At 39.2% G+C, this 16,429-nt stretch overlaps 1 protein-coding gene across 1 annotated transcript in view; it reads left to right on the top strand.

The window, feature by feature from the left end:
• Positions 1 to 16,429, top strand: part of LOC128656982 (gastrula zinc finger protein XlCGF66.1-like) — a 40,887-nt gene that overhangs the window by 2,266 nt on the left and 22,192 nt on the right. The window contains exons 2-6 of the mRNA XM_053711192.1: positions 10,537 to 10,662; positions 11,306 to 11,365; positions 11,741 to 11,888; positions 12,768 to 12,857; positions 14,017 to 14,112. Coding sequence (XP_053567167.1) covers positions 10,585 to 10,662; positions 11,306 to 11,365; positions 11,741 to 11,888; positions 12,768 to 12,857; positions 14,017 to 14,112 — 472 coding nt within the window. The 5' untranslated portion in view covers positions 10,537 to 10,584. The remainder of the gene's footprint in view (positions 1 to 10,536; positions 10,663 to 11,305; positions 11,366 to 11,740; positions 11,889 to 12,767; positions 12,858 to 14,016; positions 14,113 to 16,429) is intronic.

The following is a 16,429-nucleotide window of genomic DNA, read 5'->3' as shown; positions in this document are numbered from 1 at the left end:
TTCTTCAATCAAGTGTTTGTTATTTTAAAATAGTGCTGGTATGTACTATTTACTCTGAAACAGAAAAGAGAAGAAGATTTCTGTTTGTAAGAGGAAGATGATTTTAGCAAACGTTACTAAAATCGATTGCTATTTCCACACAGGACTGTTGAGATGAAGTAACTTCAGTTGGGGGAAGCAGTTGGCAGACTTTTCTGCCTGAGGTATGACTGGCCACATTTCTAACAAGACTTTGTAATGCTGGAAGGTTGTCATTTTCCCTATGGGGACCGGTAAGCCATTTTCTTAGATTAAGCAAAAGAATAAAAGGCTTTATAAGGGCTTAAAAAACTGGTAGACATTTTTCTGGGCTAAAAGGATTACTTTGCTAAGCATATTTGACAGATTATAACTCTTTATAGTTATTATAATCTTGGGGATTGTTGTTAAAAAACGGCAGGCACTGTATGGACACCTTTTTCAGATGGGGGCCTTCTCTAGTCATAGGCAGAGCCTCATTTTCGCGCCACTAATGCGCAGTTGTTTTTGGAAGGCAAGGCATGCAGATGCATGTGTGAGGAGCTAAGAACCACTGAAAAAGCTTATAGAAGGCGTCATTTGGTATCGTATTCCCCCCTGGGCTTGGTTGGGTCTCAGCAAAGCAGATACCTGGGACTGTATAGGGGTTAAATGTAAAAACGGCTCCGGTTCCGTTATTTTAAGGGTTAAAGCTTTCAAATTTGGTGTGCAATACTTTTAAGGCTTTAAGACACTGTGGTGAAATTTTGGTGAATTTTGAACAATTGCTTCATGCTTTTTCGCATATTCAGTAATAAAGTGTGTTCTGTTTAAAATTTAAAGTGACAGTAACGGTTTTATTTTAAAACGTTTTTTTGTGCTTTGTTGACAAGTTTAAGCCTGTTTAACATGTCTGAACCATCAGATAAGCGATGTTCTATATGTATGAAAGCCAATGTGTCTCCCCATTTAAATATATGTGATAATTGTGACATAGTGCCCAAACAAAGTAGGGACAATGATGCCACAGATAATAATAGTGCCCAAGATGATTCTTCAGATGAGGGGAGTAAGCATGGTACTGCATCACCCCCTTCTGTGTCTACACCAGTTTTGCCCACACAAGAGGCCCCTAGTACATCTAGTGCGCCAATACTTATTACTATGCAACAATTAACGGCTGTTATGGATAATTCTATTGCAAATATTTTATCTAAAATGCCTACTTATCAAAGAAAGCGCGATTGCTCTGTTTTAAACACTGAAGAGCAAGAGGACGCTGATGATAACGTTTCTGACATACCCTCACACCAATCTGAAGGGGCCAGGAGGGAGGTTTTGTCTGAGGGAGAAATTTCAGATTCAGGAAAAATTTCTCAACAAGCTGAACCTGATGTTGTAACATTCAAATTTAAATTAGAACATCTCCGCGCACTGCTTAAGGAGGTATTATCTACTCTGGATGATTGTGACAATTTGGTCATTCCAGAGAAATTATGTAAGATGGACAAGTTCCTAGAGGTTCCGGTGCCCCCCGATGTTTTTCCTATACCCAAGCGGGTGGCGGACATAGTAAATAAGGAATGGGAAAGGCCCGGCATACCTTTTGTTCCTCCCCCTATATTTAAGAAATTATTTCCTATAGTCGACCCCAGAAAGGACTTATGGCAGACAGTCCCTAAGGTCGAGGGGGCGGTCTCTACTCTAAACAAACGCACTACTATTCCCATAGAAGATAGTTGTGCTTTCAAAGATCCTATGGATAAAAAATTAGAGGGTTTGCTTAAAAAGATGTTTGTTCAGCAAGGTTACCTTCTACAACCAATTTCATGCATTGTTCCTGTCACTACGGCAGCGTGTTTCTGGTTCGAAGAACTAGAAAAGTCGCTCAATAAAGAATCTTCGTATGAGGAGGTTATGGACAGAGTTCAAGCACTTAAATTGGCTAACTCTTTTATTCTAGATGCCGCTTTGCAATTAGCTAGATTAGCGGCGAAAAATTCAGGGTTTGCTATCGTGGCGCGCAGAGCGCTCTGGCTAAAGTCTTGGTCAGCGGATGTGTCTTCCAAGACAAAATTGCTTAACATCCCTTTCAAGGGCAAAACACTGTTTGGTCCTGATTTGAAAGAGATTATTTCAGACATCACCGGGGGAAAGGGCCACGCCCTTCCTCAGGATAGGTCTTTTAAGGCTAGAAATAAGCCTAATTTTCGTCCCTTTCGCAGAAACGGACCAGCCTCTACTTCTACATCCTCTAAGCAAGAGGGTAATACTTCTCAACCCAAACCAGCCTGGAGACCGATGCAAGGCTGGAACAAGGGTAAGCAGGCCAAGAAGCCTGCCACTGCTACCAAAACAGCATGAAGGGATGGCCCCCGATCCGGGACCGGATCTGGTGGGGGGCAGACTTTCTCTCTTTGCTCAGGCCTGGGCAAGAGATGTTCAGGATCCTTGGGCACTAGAAATAGTTTCTCAAGGTTATCTCCTGGAATTCAAGGAACTACCCCCAAGGGGAAGGTTCCACAGGTCTCAATTATCTTCAAACCAAATAAAAAGACAGGCATTCTTACATTGTGTAGAAGACCTGTTAAAGATGGGAGTAATTCATCCAGTTCCAATAGGAGAACAAGGGATGGGGTTTTACTCCAACCTGTTCATAGTTCCCAAAAAAGAGGGAACATTCAGACCAATTCTAGATCTCAAGATCCTAAACAAATTTCTCAGGGTTCCATCGTTCAAAATGGAAACCATTCGAACGATCCTTCCTACCATCCAGCAAGGTCAATTTATGACCACGGTGGATTTAAAGGATGCGTACCTACATATTCCTATCCACAAGGAACATCATCAGTTCCTAAGGTTCGCTTTTCTGGACAAGCATTACCAGTTTGTGGCACTTCCATTCGGATTAGCCACTGCTCCGAGAATTTTCACAAAGGTACTAGGGTCCCTTCTAGCGGTTCTAAGACCAAGGGGCATTGCAGTAGTACCGTACTTGGACGACATCCTGATTCAAGCGTCGTCTCTGTCAAAAGCAAAGGCTCATACGGACATCGTCCTAGCCTTTCTCAGATCTCACGGATGGAAAGTGAACATAGAAAAAAGTTCTCTTTCCCCGTCAACAAGAGTTCCCTTCTTGGGAACAATAATAGACTCCTTAGAAATGAGGATTTTTCTGACAGAGGTCAGAAAATCAAAACTTCTAAGCTCTTGTCAAGTTCTTCATTCTGTTCTTCGTCCTTCCATAGCGCAGTGCATGGAAGTAATAGGATTGATGGTTGCAGCAATGGACATAGTTCCTTTTGCACGAATTCATCTAAGACCATTACAACTGTGCATGCTCAGACAGTGGAATGGGGATTATACAGACTTGTCTCCGACGATTCTAGTAGATCAAAGGACCAGAGATTCACTCCGTTGGTGGCTAATCCTGGACAACCTGTCACAGGGAATGAGCTTCCGCAGACCAGAGTGGGTCATTGTCACGACCAACGCCAGTCTGGTGGGCTGGGGCGCGGTCTGGGAACCCCTGAAAGCTCAGGGTCTATGGTCCCGGGAAGAATCTCTTCTCCCGATAAACATTCTGGAACTGAGAGCGATATTCAATGCTCTCAAAGCTTGGCCTCATCTAGCAAAGGCCAAATTCATAAGGTTTCAATCAGACAACATGACGACAGTTGCATATATCAACCATCAGGGGGGAACAAGGAGTTCCCTGGCGATGGAGGAAGTGACCAAGATAATTCAATGGGCGGAGGATCACTCCTGCCACTTGTCTGCAATCCACATCCCAGGAGTGGAAAATTGGGAAGCGGATTTTCTGAGTCGTCAGACATTCCATCCGGGGGAGTGGGAACTCCACCCGGAAATCTTTGCCCAAATAACTCAATTATGGGGCATTCCAGACATGGATCTGATGGCCTCTCGTCAGAACTTCAAGGTTCCTTGTTACGGGTCCAGATCCAGGGATCCCAAGGCGACTCTAGTAGATGCACTAGTAGCACCTTGGACCTTCAACCTAGCTTATGTATTCCCACCGTTTCCTCTCATTCCCATGCTGGTAGCCAGGATCAAATGTGCAAAAAGATATAGGTATATATGTGTGCGCCAAATTTGTGTGAAACACAAATGGCAATAGATCTTTTTAAAAATGGCTTCTATTTAGTTATCTATTTTAAATCGATAATTTTTCTTATTTATAGACATCTTTACTAACAAAGAAACAAAAGGAACCAGATAATTCACAAACTAGTACAATCAAAGTACCATTTATTACAGAATATAATGCCAACCATAAATTAACAGAGAAAATTATGAAGAAACACTGGCATATTTTAAAACAAGATAAAATACTAGGACCTCTAATCAATGAAAGACCCCATTTTATTTATAGAAGAGCAAATAACTTAAAAAATAAGCTAGCACCCACCACTATAAAGAAAAAACGAAATAATGATAGGGACCTAAAAGGTAATGAAATAAAAGGTTTTTTCCCCTGTTTTATCTGCAAATCATGCAGACATTCACAAAAAAGAAAAACAATTGTTTCTAATATAAATAAACAGGAATTTAAAATCCACGATTGTATTAGATGTACGGATAGCAATACGGTATATGTAATCCAGTGTAAATGTGGTCAGCAATACGTAGGAGAGTCGGAAAGACCCCTACGGGAAAGAATCAGAGAACACATCTTATCTATCGAAAACATGGATAAAGAAAGAAATAAGGACCTACCGGTCCCAAAACATTTCAAACAATGTAATGGAGGTAACCTAAAATGGTTCCAATATATGGGGGTAGCCAAATTGCCCAAACTAACAAGAGGAGGTGATGTACATAATAAGTTGTTGCAATTAGAGAGTAAATGGATTTTTAATCTTGACACATTATACCCTCAGGGCCTTAATCTAGAAATTGAATTAGGAAGTTTTTTTAAATGATAAAATACCTTTTTTAAAAAATGACACATTTATAAACCCCCTTATAAACCTCTTTTGAAACTTTTTATAAAAATGCATTTTTATATAAAAATATTTTTAATATAACAGTTTATTCACATCCTATTAAATTTGTTTCTTCTAAAAGGTTCATATGCCATGATTGCCTAATTCCTTTATAACCCTTTTATACTAAACAGTCTGTATGAAACATTTTTGATTAGGACACTTTTTTCTATATGTCCATTATGAACTGATAATATGCCTTTCACTACTTATACATAAATTTTTTTCTTATGATAATCAATTATTAATTCATTTAAAACTATGTACTTTTATCATTTTAAAACTTTTTAAGTTCTATAAGCCTTTGAACATCGTAACTAGGAACTTTTAACCATTGAAACACACCACTAAAGTGCAATAAAGTTTTTAACATTGTATAGAATCAAAAAGCAATTGATACTTATATTAAATTTGCATAAATGTATCAATTGATAACCGAAATCATTATGGACATTTTTGTATAAAAAGACCCCATCAGTATCATCCGGTATGGTTTGACAAAGGCTCCAAGGAGCTGAAACGCGTTACCAATACACGGATGATACACTGAGGATATTGCCGAGGACACTGCTGAGGACGTTGCTAAGACGCTGCCACGGATAGTCAGATTTCAAACAGGGATACGATTTGCCAACGTCACTTCCCGCACTTGTGGGCGTGTTCAAGGTCCGACACGGAACTTTGTGGTTTTGGCGCTACCCCTAAACTGACGAGCATTGGCAGCGGTGTTTAAAGAGGTACTTTCTCTCTGCTTTTGAACAAAGGTACGACTCTTAAAGGATTAGATTGAAAGGCTATTTTTGCTAAAGATCTTTCATACGGACACTGGGGTTTGGAGTAATAACCCTCTTCTACTATCATCATATGCTGACCTATTGTCCATACTACCTACACAGACTTTGAAATAAGACAGGACAATCCTATTTAAACAAAAAGGAGATCTGGATATATGATCTGGATATATGCTTAAGTCAGATTGTAAGCATATTAACTGCTAACATTTCTCAGGAGAAATTATTCAAAGTTATTTTTTCAAAGTTACTTTTTTAAGGTTTTTAGAAAATTTTATTTTAGATTACTTTTAGTTAGTCTCTTAGAATATTATTAGGCTGCTAAATCACTTATACATTTTAAAAGAAACACCACTATTTATTTATTTATTTAGCTCTTAGATTGGTACCAATAGGGAGAAATAACAGTATTACACTGCTTCTGTATAATTTTTTGGTGTATTTTATATATTTTTTTCTGAATTAATAATCGATGTTTTAAACAAATAAAATTTATTGATTATTCAACATTTTAGTACAATAATAGTCCCTTTTTTATATTTTTTATATATTTATTGTGATTTTCATATTATCAGCACTTTATGGACCATTTACTCTATAAATAAGAAAAATTATCGATTTAAAATAGATAACTAAATAGAAGCCATTTTTAAAAAGATCTATTGCCATTTGTGTTTCACACAAATTTGGCGCACACATATATACCTATATCTTTTTGCACATTCGATCATTTTCAGGCTTAGGGATTGCCTGTTTTTTATGTGTAGCTCAGATCTTATCTAGCGCATTGTTTTTCATACAATTTCCCTTTTAAACTGTCTTGGTAGCCAGGATCAACCAGGAGAGGGCTTCAGTGATCTTGATAGCTCCTGCGTGGCCACGCAGGACTTGGTATGCAGACCTGGTGAATATGTCATCGGCTCCACCATGGAAGCTACCTTTGAGACAGGACCTTCTTGTTCAAGGTCCATTCGAACATCCGAATCTGGTTTCCCTCCAACTGACTGCTTGGAGATTGAACGCTTGATTTTATCAAAGCGTGGGTTTTCAGATTCTGTAATAGATACTCTGATTCAGGCTAGAAAGCCTGTAACTAGAAAAATTTACCATAAGATATGGAAAAAATATATCTGTTGGTGTGAATCTAAAGGATTCCCATGGAACAAGATAAAAATTCCTAAGATTCTATCCTTTCTACAAGAAGGTTTGGAGAAAGGATTATCTGCAAGTTCTCTGAAGGGACAGATCTCTGCGTTATCTGTTTTACTTCACAAAAGGCTGGCAGCTGTGCCAGACGTTCAAGCGTTTGTTCAGGCTCTGGTTAGAATCAAGCCTGTTTACAGACCTTTGACTCCTCCCTGGAGTCTTAATCTAGTTCTTTCAGTTCTTCAAGGGGTTCCGTTTGAACCCTTACATTCTGTAGATATTAAGTTATTATCTTGGAAAGTTTTGTTTTTGGTTGCAATTTCTTCTGCTAGAAGAGTTTCTGAGTTATCTGCTCTGCAGTGTTCTCCGCCCTATCTGGTGTTCCATGCAGATAAGGTGGTTTTGCGTACTAAGCCTGGTTTTCTTCCGAAAGTTGTTTCCAACAAGAATATTAACCAGGAGATAGTTGTACCTTCTTTGTGTCCGAATCCAGTTTCAAAGAAGGAACGTTTGTTACACAATTTAGACGTAGTCCGTGCTCTAAAGTTCTATTTAGAGGCCACTAAAGATTTCAGACAAACATCTTCTTTGTTTGTCGTTTATTCTGGTAAAAGGAGAGGTCAAAAAGCAACTTCTACCTCTCTTTCTTTTTGGCTTAAAAGCATTATCCGATTGGCTTATGAGACTGCCGGACGGCAGCCTCCTGAAAGAATCACAGCTCATTCCACTAGGGCTGTGGCTTCCTCATGGGCCTTCAAGAACGAGGCTTCTGTTGACCAGATATGTAAGGCAGCGACTTGGTCTTCACTGCACACTTTTGCCAAATTTTACAAATTTGATACTTTTGCTTCTTCAGAGGCTATTTTTGGGAGAAAGGTTTTGCAAGCCGTGGTGCCTTCCATTTAGGTGACCTGATTTGCTCCCTCCCTTCATCCGTTTCCTAAAGCTTTGGTATTGGTTCCCACAAGTAAGGATGACGCCGTGGACCGGACACACCTATGTTGGAGAAAACAGAATTTATGCTTACCTGATAAATTACTTTCTCCAACGGTGTGTCCGGTCCACGGCCCGCCCTGGTTTTTTTAATCAGGTCTGATGAATTATTTTCTCTAACTACAGTCACCAAGGTATCATATGATTTCTCCTATGCATATTTCCTCCTGTACGTCGGTCGAATGACTGGGGTAGGCGGAGCCTAGGAGGGATCATGTGACCAGCTTTGCTGGGCTCTTTGCCATTTCCTATTGGGGAAGAGAATATCCCACAAGTAAGGATGACGCCGTGGACCGGACACACCGTTGGAGAAAGTAATTTATCAGGTAAGCATAAATTCTGTTTTTATTAGGTTTATAATGCGGTTTAGCAAATGTTTTTGTTCATTTAACTTACTTTAATTATATATTCTGTGTTGTGTGATTATTTTATTAGGTTTATAATGCTGTTCAGCATTTAAAGTCTTCATTTCATAGCTTTAAAAATAATGTATTAGGTGTTACTTATGACAATTTTGAGAGGGGCCTGGAACCTATCTCCCTCACTTCCCATTGACTTACATTATAAACTGGGTTTCAATTTACAACGGTTTCGATTTACAACCATTCCTTCTGGAACCTAACCCCGGCGTAAACTGAGGGCTACCTGTATAAAGGTTGTCACATGTTGAGACTATGGGGTAGATTTATCATACACCGGGCAGACATAATTCGCTATAGCAAATCATCTCCGCCCTGCTTCGCATACGTTGTCGGCATTTAACATTGCACAAGCAGTTCTGGTGAACTGCTTGTGCAATTCCACCCCCTGAAGGCTTGCGCGGAAATAGAGGCATTGGGGCCGATACGGGGGTTGGTAAATCGGCCCCCAAGTATTATCTGCTCTGCATACAGCTGGTCACGTGTAGTATTAAATTGTGTACAGGGAGTGCAGAATTATTAGGCAAGTTGTATTTTTGAGGATTAATTTTATTATTGAACAACAACTATGTTCTCAATGAACCCAAAAAACTCATTAATATCAAAGCTGAATAGTTTTGGAAGTAGTTTTTAGTTTGTTTTTAGTTATAGCTATTTTAGGGGGATATCTGTGTGTGCAGGTGACTATTACTGTGCATAATTATTAGGCAACTTAACAAAAAACAAATATATACCCATTTCAATGATTTATTTTTACCAATGAAACCAATATAACATCTCAACATTCACAAATATACATTTCTGACATTCAAAAACAAAACAAAAACAAATCAGTGACCAATATAGCCACCTTTCTTTGCAAGGACACTCAAAAGCCTGCCATCCATGGATTCTGTCAGTGTTTTGATCTGTTCACCATCAACATTGCGTGCAGCAGCAACCACAGCCTCCCAGACACTGTTCAGAGAGGTGTACTGTTTTCCCTCCTTGTAAATCTCACATTTGATGATGGACCACAGGTTCTCAATGGGGTTCAGATCAGGTGAACAAGGAGGCCATGTCATTAGATTTTCTTCTTTTATACCCTTTCTTGCCAGCCACGCTGTGGAGTACTTGGACGCGTGTGATGGAGCATTGTCCTGCATGAAAATCATGTTTTTCTTGAAGGATGCAGACTTCTTCCTGTACCACTGCTTGAAGAAAGTGTCTTCCAGAAACTGGCAGTAGGACTGGGAGTTGAGCTTGACTCCATCCTCAACCCGAAAAGGCCCCACAAGCTCATCTTTGATGATACCAGCCCAAACCAGTACTCCACCTCCACCTTGCTGGCGTCTGAGTCGGACTGGAGCTCTCTGCCCTTTACCAATCCAGCCACGGGCCCATCCATCTGGCCCATCAAGACTCACTCTCATTTCATCAGTCCATAAAACCTTAGAAAAATCAGTCTTGAGATATTTCTTGGCCCAGTCTTGACGTTTCAGCTTGTGTGTCTTGTTCAGTGGTGGTCGTCTTTCAGCCTTTCTTACCTTGGCCATGTCTCTGAGTATTGCACACCTTGTGCTTTTGGGCACTCCAGTGATGTTGCAGCTCTGAAATATGGCCAAACTGGTGGCAAGTGGCATCTTGGCAGCTGCACGCTTGACTTTTCTCAGTTCATGGGCAGTTATTTAGCGCCTTGGTTTTTCCACACGCTTCTTGCGACCCTGTTGACTATTTTGAATGAAACGCTTGATTGTTCGATGATCACGCTTCAGAAGCTTTGCAATTTTAAGAGTGCTGCATCCCTCTGCAAGATATCTCAATATTTTTGACTTTTCTGAGCCTGTCAAGTCCTTCTTTTGACCCATTTTGCAAAAGGAAAGGAAGTTGCCTAATAATTATGCACACCTGATATAGGGTGTTGATGTCATTAGACCACACCCCTTCTCATTACAGAGATGCACATCACCTAATATGCTTAATTGGTAGTAGGCTTTCGAGCCTATACAGCTTGGAGTAAGACAACATGCATAAAGAGGATGATGTGGTCAAAATACTCATTTGCCTAATAATTCTGCACACAGTGTATAAGTGAAATAAACATGTTTAATATCAGAAAATCAGATATTTACCATAATATAAATACAGGAAGAGCTCTGATTATTTTTGATCTCTCATTTTTTCTGTTTTCCTTTCTTCTCGTAGGCGTCACATTTATAGCATTGGACTCTGTCACTGAAAAAAAAAACCAAGATGAACAAATACAGGAAGCAGATGGCAGAGCAGTTCCTGAGTCAGGCCCTAGGCATCATCTGCCTGCTGACCGGAGAGGTAAGAGCTGCTGGGTAATGTCATGTGACACTGGTCCTATTTACTGTGCTGTTTCTCATCCACCAAACCAGTCTCATTGATCGTAAGCTTGCACACCTGCATACTCTCCCAGCACCCAGGGTCCCCTGCACAATACTCCACTGTGAAATGTACCTCAGCACCTAGGGCCTCCTGCACAATCCTCCATTGCAAAATGTAAACTTAAACAACCCAAACCCTCCACCTGCATGATCCTCCTAGCATAAAGAAAAATTCCAAGCACTTAAGGTTCTACTACATAACTACCATGGCAACACTTAATCCAGAACCCAAGGGTCACCCTGCATAATGCCCTAAAAATATAAAACACTTTATTCTCCTTTCAGGACCCAGCATCTAAGAAACTCCCAATCAACCAAAGTCTCAACTCTATGGTCCACAAATCAAACACCCCCAATGGTTCTAGCCTACATTAATTGATAATTATGCAATATTTTAATTCTTGATTGAAGCCCATGTAATTAGTCTACAGCATCTTCAAACCACAGATCTCCCACAAAGTAATTCAGCCTGCTACGTTACTTTGTGGTGGTTAAGACTGTGGAGAAAACTCCTTAATGTAAAGAGGAACTGGAGTCTTATGATTTTCTTGTAAATATTATAGGAATACACCATTGTGACTAAGAAGCCATCCCACAGCAGCATTCATAGGCTGAACAGAGAGGTGAGTACTGCTGGAGAATGTGACATTATACCAGCGTCAGGGCACAGTGACTCTTTTTACTGGCCCATCTGACCCTGTGTGTATTTCTTCCTTCTGTTGGTGTCCCTGCATGTTTTCAGTAGCATTATCCCCCTCACAGCAGAATTCACCTGCTAAGTGGACAGGTGAGCGCTGTTAGGGAATGGAATATTATACCAGGGTCAGGGCAAAGTTACATCCTTTACTGTCCATCTGGCCCTGTGTGTATTTCCTACCTTCTGTCTGTGTCTCTGCATGTTCTCAGTAACATTATCCTGACTCTCCTGACTCTGTCGGTAAACGTGTGTGACAGAAACAGTCCCTGTGTCAATGCTGAATGGGTTTTGTGTGTTTCAGGTACCTATAAAGTGTGATGATGTTGCCGTGTATTTCTCTGAGGAGGAATGGGAGTATATAGAGGGACACAAGGAGCTTTACAAGGACGTCGTGCTAGAGACTCACCAAGTACTAAGGACTATGGAGATCACAGGAAATGAGAGCTCAGGTAATGCTGTGTAGTAAAAAAATATAAATAAAAAGAGAGAAGCGCTCAACCTGGGAACGAACAATAGCATAATAGCTTGTTCTATGACTAGTTACCACCCAAGAAGCAGCCTCTTTTTGCTCAACGTGCCTTTCACAGAGAAGAACTTTCCTGAAGCATATCAGTCTGATCCTGACTTCACAGTACAGTCCAGCCCCGAAATACCAGGCAATACCTCTCTGAACTAGAGAAACAGCAAAACCCCAGACGCACGTTTCGGCCTAGTGTGGGCCTCGTCAATGAGGTGCAGGCATATCCCTCTAGGCACAAATAGGCCGAAACGTACGTCTGGGGTTTTGCTGTTTCTCTCGTTCAGAGAGGGATTGCCTGGTATTTCGGGGCTGGACTGTACTGTGAAGTCAGGATCAGACTGATATGCTTAAGGAAAGTTCTTCTCTGTGAAAGGCACAGAAGAAAAGAGGCTGCTTCTTGTGTGGTAACTAGCCATAGAACAAGCTTTTATGCTATTGTTCGTTCTCAGGTTGAGCGCTTCTCTCTTTTTATTTAGTAATAAAATATCTCACTCAGCAAATGCACATACACTACTGATGTGACTGATAATGCACATCTCCAGTGAATCCGTCATGTGTAAACTGATGAGCTGTCTGATTATAAACTAGTTTTTATACCAAACAAAAATAATTTTAAAAATTGTAAAGAGGCATGAGATTTTTTTTTAAATTAATGTTAAAGCAATTATATATTTATATATGTTAATATTTTATATGCAAAATGTAGCAGATTGTTTTTTGTTCTTCTTATATCTTTTAGATGCAACAAAAAGTGTTTCATATCCATTTAACTAAATAAACTAATTTTATTCTTTATTCGAATTAACAGGTTACAGTGATGAAAATCTAGACACAGAAGCACATAGAGACCTTGTACAGAAGATTCAGCCTGTGGAGACCCCATCAGATGTGTCTGCAGGTGACAGCTACTAGTAATGTTTTTTTTCACCTTTTGAAAACTCAATTCTCAAATTATTATATTTTTATTAATAATTATGTAAAGGATGGACCTGGAGGCAAACCAATTGCAATCATAAAATACGGATGTGTTGTGGAATATGAAACCCATTTTTTTTATTATTTCATGATTCAGATAGAAAATACAATTCTAAGCAACTTTCTAATTTACTCATATGATCAATTTTATTTGTCCTCTTGCTATCTTTATTTGAAAAGCAGGAATGTAAGTTAAAAGAGCTGGCCCATTTTTGGTTCAGCACCCTGGGTAGCGGTTGCTGATTTGTGGCTACATTTGGGTTTCATTTCCCTTTAACACAATGCAGATAATTTTTGTTTGTTGTGCTTTGAGGTTTATTCACATAAAACCTGATCTCTGTGAGCAACTGGACTTAAAGGGACATTGAACACACACTACATGTTATAAGAATATTATTGAGGATATTTCCTGCCTCTCTCTAGTTATTAGTCCTGCAAAGTTGAAATCTGCCTTTCATTACTTTCCAGTGCTGACCTGTTTGCACATCTGCAGCAACTCTCCTTCAGATACCTGCAGTGTAACCTAATTTCCAACATGGCAGCACCCATGTTTAGAGGGAGGTACATGGAATCTATTTAGTCTTCAGTCTCCTTTTTAAAGTGAATGTCAAGTTTGATGAATGAGTGCCCGGTTTTTAAAAACCCTATGAAAAACAGGGGCACTTTCATTCATCAAACTTTACATTTCACTTGTTGTGTTAAAATACTTACCTTTTAATCTTGAAAGCCACGCCAGAGCTTCCCCCGCCCGTCGCAAGCCTTTTCATATGGCAAAAATGATGAATCTGGCTTCCTCCAATCACAGCGTTGTCTCAGGCGATGATTCCCCTTGGGGGGAAGCCGTGATTGGAGGATGCCGTATTCGTTATTGCTGATGTATGAAGTGACGAGCAGCAGGAGGGGGAATCGCTGGAGCGGCTTTCAAGGTTAAAAGGTAAGTATTTTAACAATGAGTGAAATGTAAAGTTTGATGAATGAAAGTGCCCCTGTTTTTAATAGGGTTTTTAAAAACCGGACACTGATTCATCAAACATGACATTCTCTTTAAGTCCATTTAACAAAACAAATGTATTCTCTTTTAGAACTAACAAGTCACAGTGATGACAATCTAGATACAGGAGCTGCAGAACTTGTACAGAGTATTCAGCCAGTGGAGACCCCATCAGACGTCTCTGCAGGTGAGTGATCTATGATAGAAGCTTCATAATTTGAAACTTAGATTCTTAAATGATTTAAAGGGACAGTCTACATGAAAATTTGTATTGTTTAAAAATGTAGATAATCCTTGTATTAATCATTCCACAATTATGCATAACCAACACTTTTATATTAATATTAATTTTGCCTCTATGATTATCTTGTACCTTTGTTTAAAACCATACCTAGTTAGGCTCAGGTGCTGGGAGCTAGCTGTTAATTGGTTCCTCTTGTAATTGGCTTACACGTGTGTTTAGCTATCTCCCAGTAGTGCATGATTCTATAAGTAAATTTGAAAGTTGTTTACAAATGTATGCTCTATCTGAATCATGAAAAAAAAAAAAATGTGGGTTTCATGTCACTTCAACCCCTTCGTGACAAGACCACTTTTCCATTTGTTGACTGTTTGGGACCAGGGCTATTTTTACATTTCTGCTGTTTTTGTGTTTAGCTGTAATTTTCCTCTTACTGATTTACTGTACCCACACCTATTATATACCGTTTTTCTCACCATTAAATGGACTTTCTATAGATACCATTATTTTCATCATATCTTATAATTTACTATAAATTTTTTTTATAAAATATGATGAAAAAATGGAAAAAAACACACTTTTTCTAACTGACCCCCAAAATCTGTTACACATCTACAACCACCAAAAAACACCCATGCTAAATAGTTTTTAAATTTTGTCCTGAGTTTAGAAATACCCAATGTTTACATGTTATTTGCTTTTTTTGCAAGTTATAGGGCAATAAATACAAGTAGCACTTTGCTATTTCCAAACCATTTTTCTTTTCAAAATTAGCGATAGTTACATTGGAACACTGATATCTGTCAGGAATCCCTGAATATCCCTTGACATGTATATATTTTTTTTTTTAGTAGACATCCCAATGTATCGATCTAGGCCCATTTTGGTATATTTCATGCCACCATTTCACCGCCAAATGCGATCAAATTAAAAAAGTTACCTGAAATTATTTACAAACAGCTTGTGCAATTATGGCACAAATGGTTGTAAATGCTTCTCTGGGATCCCCTTTGTTTATAAATAGCAGACATTTATGACTTTGACATTACTTTTTGGTAATTAGAAGGTAGCTAAATGCCGCTGCACACCACACTTGAATTATGCCCAGCAGTGAAGGGGTTAATTAGGTAGCTTGAAGGGAGCTTGTAGGGTTAAAATTTTAGCTTTAGTGTAGTAGATAACCTAAAGTATTGATCTAGGCCCATTTTGGTATATTTCATGCCACCATTTCACCGCCAAATGCGATCAAATAAAAATAATTGTTCACTTTTTCACAAACTTTAGGTTTCTCATTGAAATTATTTACTAACAGCTTATGCAATTATGGCACAAATTGTAGTTCTCTGGGATCCCCTTTTGGTCAGAAATAGCAGACATATATGGCTTTGGCGTTGCTTTTTGGTAATTAGAAGGCTGCTAAATGCCGCTGCGCATGACACTTGTATTATGCCCAGCAGTGAAGGGGTTAAATTAGGTAGCTTGGAGGGTTAATTTTAGCTTTAGTGTAGAGATCAGCCTCCCACCTGACACATTCCACCCTCTGATCCCTCCCTGAGTCCCCCCTCAAACAGCTCTCTTCCCTCCCCCACCTCACAATTGTCACCACCATCTTAATTACTAGCAGAAAGTATGCCAGTATAAAAATAAAGGTCTTGTATATATTTTATATACAGGGAGTGCAGAATTATTAGGCAAGTTGTATTTTTGAGGATTAATTTTATTATTCAACAACAACCATGTTCTCAATGAACCCAAAAAAACTCATTAATATCAAAGCTGAATAGTTTTGGAAGTAGTTTTTAGTTTGTTTTTAGTTATAGCTATTTTAGGGGGATATCTGTGTGTGCAGGTGACTTTTACTGTGCATAATTATTAGGCAACTTAACAAAAAACAAATATATACCCATTTCAATTATTTATTTTTACCAGTGAAACCAATATAACATCTCAACATTCACAAATATACATTTCTGACATTCAAAAACAACACAAAAACAAATCAGTGACCAATATAGCCACCTTTCTTTGCAAGGACACTCAAAAGCCTGCCATCCATGGATTCTGTCAGTGTTTTGATCTGTTCACCATCAACATTGCGTGCAGCAGCAACCACAGCCTCCCAGACACTGTTCAGAGAGGTGTACTGTTTTCCCTCCTTGTAAATCTCACATTTGATGATGGACCACAGGTTCTCAATGGGGTTCAGATCAGGTGAACAAGGAGGCCATGTCATTAGATTTTCTTCTTTTATACCCTTTCTTGC

The sequence above is a fragment of the Bombina bombina genome, chromosome 4 (genome assembly GCF_027579735.1).
Source record: "Bombina bombina isolate aBomBom1 chromosome 4, aBomBom1.pri, whole genome shotgun sequence".
In the NCBI taxonomy this organism is placed as follows: Eukaryota; Metazoa; Chordata; class Amphibia; order Anura; family Bombinatoridae; genus Bombina; species Bombina bombina.
Note: the sequence above shows the minus strand (reverse complement) of the source record. Positions and strands in the feature narration are given on the sequence as shown.